Source organism: Conger conger, chromosome 9 (assembly GCF_963514075.1).
Source record: "Conger conger chromosome 9, fConCon1.1, whole genome shotgun sequence".
NCBI classification, from domain to species: Eukaryota; Metazoa; Chordata; class Actinopteri; order Anguilliformes; family Congridae; genus Conger; species Conger conger.
In genome coordinates, this window is record NC_083768.1 from 4,851,466 (window position 1) to 4,858,965 (window position 7,500).

A 7,500-nucleotide genomic window follows, 5' to 3' on the forward strand; every position below is an offset into this window, starting at 1 on the left:
CTTATCCAAACAAAACATTGTTAAAATGTTTTTTGTGTTCAAAAATGAAGGATAAACTGCTTTTTTGTGCAGTAATTTGTAGCATTGAGTTTGTGTAGCTTTTCTTTTTAGTGTGTACTGTTCTTGTTATTTTATTTAGCAAAAGTGAGCTTATTATTTTATGTTAAATGCCTATATGTATACATGGATGACATATTTATGAACTTTCAACGCAACAATAAATAACTGATGTTTTTAAGGTAGTGGCTTTTGGTATCAATTTTGATGTATGTTCAGTTTAAATATTAATCGTTTTTTCAAGTGATTCTTAGCGCTGGGATAGGCTCCAGCCCCCCCCCCCCCAGCGACCCTGTTCAGGATAAGCGGGTTAGGATAATGGATTGATGGATGGAAGTGATTCTTACCGCTTAAAAGCGCAGCAGGAAGATTTATCGATTAGAATCTCCGATGGTTTCTGGTGGTCTGGTAATCATCCGGACATTACGCCCTCTGGTGGTCAGTTCAGGGAAGTGGTGTTCTGTTTCCGAAGAGAGCGTCACAGTAAAACGCTTTAGTCATCCTGTTCCAGGAGGTCTTCTGCTCACATTTTGCCTTCACTGGGCTGAGAGTTATTTCACCCTACTGAGTTTACACCGGCCGAATTTATACGAAACGAACACATGATGACAAAGAAAGACAAACTTGGTTGTGATGCATTTCGTGAATGCTGTCATAGGGTGCCATTTATGCCCTGCAAAGCATTATGGATCCATGGATGGTGGACAGGCGGCACGGATGGTGCAGTGGGTAGCACTGCCGCCTCACAGCAAGGAGGTCCTGGGTCCTGGGTCCTGGGTTCGAATCCCCGTCGGCCGGGGCCTCTCTGTGTGGAGTTTGCATGTTCTCCCCGTGTCTGCGTGGGTTTCCTCCGGGTACTCCGGTTTCCTCGCACAGTCCAATTCTGCAGGTTAGGCTGATTGGAGAGTCTAAATTGCCCATAGGTATGAGTGTGTGAGTGAATGGTGTGTGTGCCCTGCGATGGACTGGCAACCCATCCAGGGTGTATTCCTGCCTTTTGCCCAATGTATGCTGGGATAGGCTCCAGCCCCCCTGCGACCCTGTTCAGGATAAGCGGGTTCAGATAATGGATGGATGGATGGATGGATGGTGGACATTGCCGTCTTGTGAGGACCAAGAGCCAACATTCGCAACATTCTGGTGAAGTGTTGCCCCCTTTTACTGGGTGAAACTTCTTACAAAAATCTGCACAAATCATGTTTGTCATGGATTTAAAACCGGTACTACGTTGAGCTTCCTATGACGAATCTTCATTCAAAATTAAATTTAGTCTCGGACTGGTCTTACAGTTTACAAACTCAGCTCAGCGAGTGCACAGCCTTTAATTGTAATAATACTTGGCGAAAAAAATCTGCAAATAAGTGGTGACTGTCCATTAAATAAGGAAACGTATAGGGCACCCATCTACGAAGCAAATGTAGTAGCACGAATGATGAAAACTTTTATCTTTTTAAAATAACTTTTATTTAAGGTGTACGACTTTCAGCGAAGGTCCAGCAGCGTATAGTGTGTAATACCACCGCCTCTACGCGTTTACCATTGCAACCTCATACAGCTTAGTGCCCGCACAGGATCAACCCCCAACGGCCAATGTCAAGGAAAGGGGTCTAATATCCCAGAAATGTGCATTTTCTTTCCCAGGAAAAGTGGGGACTGCTAAATCAAGCATTCCATGTTACCCTTCTTAATGCCTTTACAATCTAAGTAGGACATTTTTACAGATATTTAAGTTTAAAAAAAGAAAAGAAAAATGAAGGGGATTACTTGGAGGTGCACTGCCGTGGGAAGGCTCACAGTGTAGACTGAGATAATTACACGCTGATTAATTGAGGCAATTTGTCACATAAGAGAGGGCGATTGGACTCACGGTCTCGTATCTGAGACATGCTCACAGCTTCACTTGTGGTTTAAGGGCCACCTGCATATAATATCGGGGTGACAGTGTTTAGAGATCACAACAACCTAATATCGCTTTGTCACGGCAGTCTGACAGGTAAGTGTTCACAGGGAGATTTTGTAGAAACGCTCTGTCACCAAGCAAGGCTAACAACTGAGATCCGTACACACATTGGCAAGGCTGTAACTCACTGGATAAGATAAGAGCTGTCATGTTCAAACGGGGCTGTTGTATTTAAGGTTTGACCTGTGGAGGAGGGGCGGTATCCTCTAGTGATGGCGAGATTATACTTCTGGAACTGTTGAAGCTTTCCAGCCAATTGTGTTACAAATTGATTCATTTCTCAGGCCTCGAGTGCACACTACTGACACCTGCTGGTAAAATAATGTACAGCTGCCGAATAATCACGTGCCACATGCCGTAGCGCGAGCTACGAACACTGGTCTCCTGCACAAGACACGAGAAGTGTGCAGGGCCAGATTCTCTCTCTCTCTCTCATTAATTAATTTATTAATAATTATTGCCTTTTATTTTATTTTAGGGTGGACAAATAAATATCTGCTGCTTTGCCATTCCAATATTATTCTTCCTCTTGGGCCACGCGTCAGGCTGTAACACGTAACACGTGTCAGAAATAAAAACATGTAAAGGTGCATCTCTGGACACCTGCTTTGCCCTAGGGTGACCTGTGCTTCAGATGCCCTTCTGTTTGTTTTTGCGTTGGCAGATGAGTTTGACATTTTGATAAATAACTACGGCTTCAAAGTCCAGGTCCCTGGTTTTCTCAGCAGAAATGTCAATCTCTTAATTGTCTCCCACCCAATGAAATCGTGGCATTCGCGGGATTTGTCTACCGCAAATATCGCTGTTTACACCATGTGGATTACGCCATGTGTTTTTTTTCTTCTCAAAACCTGATTTTGGACGATATAACAGGACTCTGAACCATTTTTCTTAGTGCATAGTCATCCTATCATCATGAAATTTTGACCTTTCCTCCATATCCAGGAGAGTGTTTTGGGCGAACTGTTTTGTTATAAACTTTAGGGGCGGCTACAGCATCACAAATCTCATAGATCCTGCAATTTCATTATTTCTATTCATGAAAAATCAAAAATAACTGTTGGCTACTGGTCAAAACAATCAAACATGTCTTATTTTAAATCTGAAAGAATTCTAACGATATTTTTGCTTTATTCAGATTATAGACTGCTTCCAAAATGTTCGAACGTGTAATTTCCGCCATCTTGAATAAAGTATGCAAATTACCTAATTTACATATTTTGTCGGAATGTATCTTTTCTAGTCCATACCTCATGTTAACTGAAGTGTGTCGCCTACCTCTGAAATGATCTGTAAGACCAAATATGCGTTTTCGGTGGAAGAGTACCAAGACCGGTACATGCCTGAAGATACAGTTTAGCCTTTTCACGATAAAGGGTCTTTGTGAAGGGTCTTTGGTGACCTCTGTAAACAGCGATAAGTAGACTAAATGTAATTGAATCTATTGGCTAATTAAAAGTAGCTGTGTTCACTTTCCAATAGGTCACAGTAAAAACGCCTCATTTATAGGGACACAAGTAGCTACAGCGGTACAAGTGCAATTTAATCACATGTTAATGGTTTGCATACAAATCTAAAATCGTGGAATACTGATCCAAGTAGACAATATTGAATATTTCACAGCCACACTCGAGAACCCTCAATTTTACCCCTGTAAGTAAAGCCAGCCATTTCTCCTCCTTCCTCCACTTGGCTCCAGTCACCAACGGGGTGGGGCTAATTACTATATATTTCAAAGGATATAAATGAAAGATTTTGATTTACCAAATAATTAAGCGTTATGGAACGAGAACCCGTGGTAGCCTATATCGTGGATATTGGCACAGCTAGCGAGTGACGTTAGCTGTGCCAACATCCACGATATACCACGGGTTCGAGTTCCATAACGCTTTTATACAACGGTTACATTTATCTTTCAGTATTTAACACAATTAAATGAATGTATTTTCAATGGAACTATGTTTTATGGTAAATTTATTCTTCCGCTGAACAGTAGTTTATTGGTTGCTAAGCAACATTACCTATCAATAATGTATCCCCTCTGCACTGGTTAAGCAACGGTATTGCTAACGTTAGCTAGCAATAATGTATCCCCACGTAAGCAAACTCGCTGGCTAGTTTACGTTACACCTAACGACACTGACACTCAAGTTATTTGTCTTTGTTGTAGACGTTTATCTGGATAGGCTACTGCTAAATATTGGTTGTAAAAAAAACAAGATCTTTTTTTTTCTTTTCGTTAACCTTTATTGAACCAGGAATGCCCCCATTCAAATCTACAGACAAAAACAAGCAAGTTCACAAAGACAAGTCAAGACAGGATAAAATGATTAATCGTCGCTCTGGATAAGGGCGTCTGCTAAATGCATTGTAATGTAATTATGAAGTTGACAGGTGAATAGCATGTCTGTTTGTTTAAAAATATGTCATATTGACTGTAAGAACATGCAGAAACAATTAATAGCAATGTTAGTGGTAATTCCCATCGAGAGGTTGACAGATTGCCCAAGGACATCACCTGTCTAACCCTCAAAAACAAGGCAAACTGTTCATGGTGCCAGCATAATTCAAATAACAAGGAGTGCCAGAAACATTGCCAATCAGCTCCCAGGCATAAACCACAGGGTGCCGCTCTTTGGCCAAAGGTAACCTCTTGACTATATTTGTTCTGTGTGCGATAGCATGTATACGACATTACTACACTGCATTGCCCTGTTGTGTGTTGTTGAAGAGGTAACTTAAAGTTAAAGGACTAACGGTCACGAGAGTAATTACTGCAACAAACGCCTTCAAACCACAACACTTTTCATCGCGCCTCTGAACACGCTGAACTCTGAACGCTGAATTCTGGTACAGAGTGTCGGTCCATCCGAGTATATTTTGAAACCCGTATTTAAGGACTATAAATAAACACAGGCAGAGGGTGGATCAGCATGTCAGTGAGCCCTTTTCAACGATATACGTGTATTTACAATGGTCTTGCAATAATGTTTTAAAACAAAAATCTTACCTATTGCACCTCTAATGAGTAAAGAGTTGGTGTGCTGTTGATACAGGATGGTAAGTGCCCATGGGGAAGTGCCCATGTCAGTACCAACGCAGAGTAATATTTTTATTGCTCTGATAATACCTACTAGTTAGTGTCATGGCTCCATCCAAAACCAGCTCAGGACAGTGCAGTGCAGTAATTTTTGGAAAGTGATTGACTCTCTCAGGTATTTTAGTCGGGCTATACACACTGATCACCCAGAAAAAGACACAGCAGTCCTTGCCCAACCCCGATCTACAGTCGCTCTGTGGGAATCCAGTGGCTTGAGTTCCAGTTTCTGTTTTTCTACCTAGAAGTGTTTACAAGCACAGGCTACCACGGGGTAACATGATGCCTAACAAAAACTAACAAAATTGAAACCTTGGCTCAACTTCAAAATTCTTCAAGTCACAGCTAAAAAAATATAATTCAATGAAGTTACATTTAATTGAGTAATTTAAAATTCATTTCAGAAAAAAAAATGCTTATTCAATTGAATATAACTTTCAAATTCAAAGCTTTCGATGAACACTTGAATTGTTAAGTTGATCCAAAGTTTCACTTTTTGTGTAGAAAGTTACTCTTGCATACGTGTGCAGACTAAATTCATTCCGAATAGGAAATAGGCTCCAGTGTGTCATCTGTGTTTTTATTGCTTTACTATTAGTCAGAGAACTAAAAATGTGAAAATATTTGACTGACGGTAGCCATCGGACGCCTTCGGCAAAGGATCAGCAGCTGAACTGCAATGAACTCTGACAACTCATGACACCAATGTGAGATCAGATTGCCTTATCGAATTCTTACTCGATAAGCCAATCTTATCTGAGAGAAAAGCAAACAGATAATCCGTCACTTCTGTTTAACAGGCTAACATCGACGTCTGATTAAACACGCAGAGGGTCCCATCTGATTTAAATGATATGAAGGAATGTGCGTAATCTTTGGGGCCTGGTTCCACAGGCGATAACTATACTATGATTCTGTAATGAGACTGGGAATGCGGTTATCATGGAAGAACGAAGAGATTTTGTGTTGATAAGATAAAACTTTATTATTTTATTTTATAATGTACTCTTCTCTGGTTCTATTTTGTAAAGTCAGGGACATTGACTACACCCACAGGGGAGGGGCCAAATGGGGGAGGGGTCTATGAAGCAGCCACGCCTCCGTGTGTCTCATTGGGCATATCAGTAAAACAATAAACAATACAAACAGTTAAATACAGTTAACACAAAAACAAAAATTCTTCAAAACACATCAATTTCAATGCAGAACAGTGCTAAATGGTAAATGTCTAGATTCATATATAGCGCCTTTATCCAAAGCGCTGTACAATTCATGCTTCTCATTCACTCATTCACACACACACACACACACACACACACTCATACACCAACGGCGACTGGCTGCCATGCAAGGCACCAACAAGCTCATCAGGAGCAATTGGTGGTAAGCTGTCTTGGGGTGGGATCAAACCGGCAAACCCTCCGACTGCCAGACGACTGCTCTTACCTCCTGAGCAAATGTCACCCCAGCCAGAGCTCCCCCTACAGGGGAGGTGGGGATGTGCTTGTTATTACTTCTTGCTCAATTAGCTAATTAGCTGTGTACGTAAAACACTGGTTCACTTCTAGACTAGATCACAGTCGATCACATTATTCAGAGGCACAAGAACAGTGTTCCGTTGTAAGTCCTTGAGCTTGTCAAAGGTTTTGCTCAATCTTAGGTTGCATAAATGCTTGGGTTCATTATTAAGGGCAGAAGTATTGACTGGTTTGTCATCTTTAAACCCCCAAGCCCCATACGCCACATCAGTGTCACATTTTGAATGTCTGAAACAGCAGCCGCCATATATATATATAAAATTTCTTAAATAAAAAAAATTAAAAAACAATATTTGTGAAACATTCCACCATGAAACAAAAAAATATATAATTCTAAAGCCTGTAGACTATTAGTCTATGTACAGTAAGTTTGCAGCACGCATGGGATAGAAATGTATTTACAGTATTTACAGAATTCAACATACAATGACAAAAACGGAGACGGCGTGCCTTCCATAACATAACATTACATTTACATTGCATGTCATTTATGGCTGTCATTTATCTAAGCGATTAGACTAAGTAGATTAGACAATCCTCCCCTGGAGCAGTGCAGGGTTAAGGGGCCTCGCTCAAGGTTCCCCGACGGCTGTGCGGATCGTATTGCGGCTACGCCGGGGGAATCGAACCGCCGACCCAGTCGTGTGCCTTAACCGCTACGCTAGCGGCCGGCCCTCCTGCGGGCGGGCTTTGAGCCGGAAACGGAAGTCCACGTCGTAGGTGGGCTGCAGGATGCCCAGGCCGGCCCGGGACTGGTCCAGAGGGGGCACGCGGGCCTGAGGGTCCAGCAGCTCCATGTGGAAGTGGGCCAGGAGCAGCAGCAGGAACTGTTTGATCTCGTGGACGGC

At 41.9% G+C, this 7,500-nt stretch overlaps 1 protein-coding gene across 1 annotated transcript in view; it reads right to left on the minus strand.

Annotated features, from left to right (window-relative positions):
- Window positions 1-6,130: 6,130 nt before the first annotated feature.
- Window positions 6,131-7,500, minus strand: part of LOC133137283 (cytochrome P450 7A1) — a 6,919-nt gene continuing 5,549 nt past the window's right edge. Inside the window, exon 7 of the mRNA XM_061255462.1 lies at window positions 6,131-7,500. This exon is cut by the window's right edge and continues 132 nt beyond it. Coding sequence (XP_061111446.1) covers window positions 7,309-7,500 — 192 coding nt within the window. The 3' untranslated portion in view covers window positions 6,131-7,308.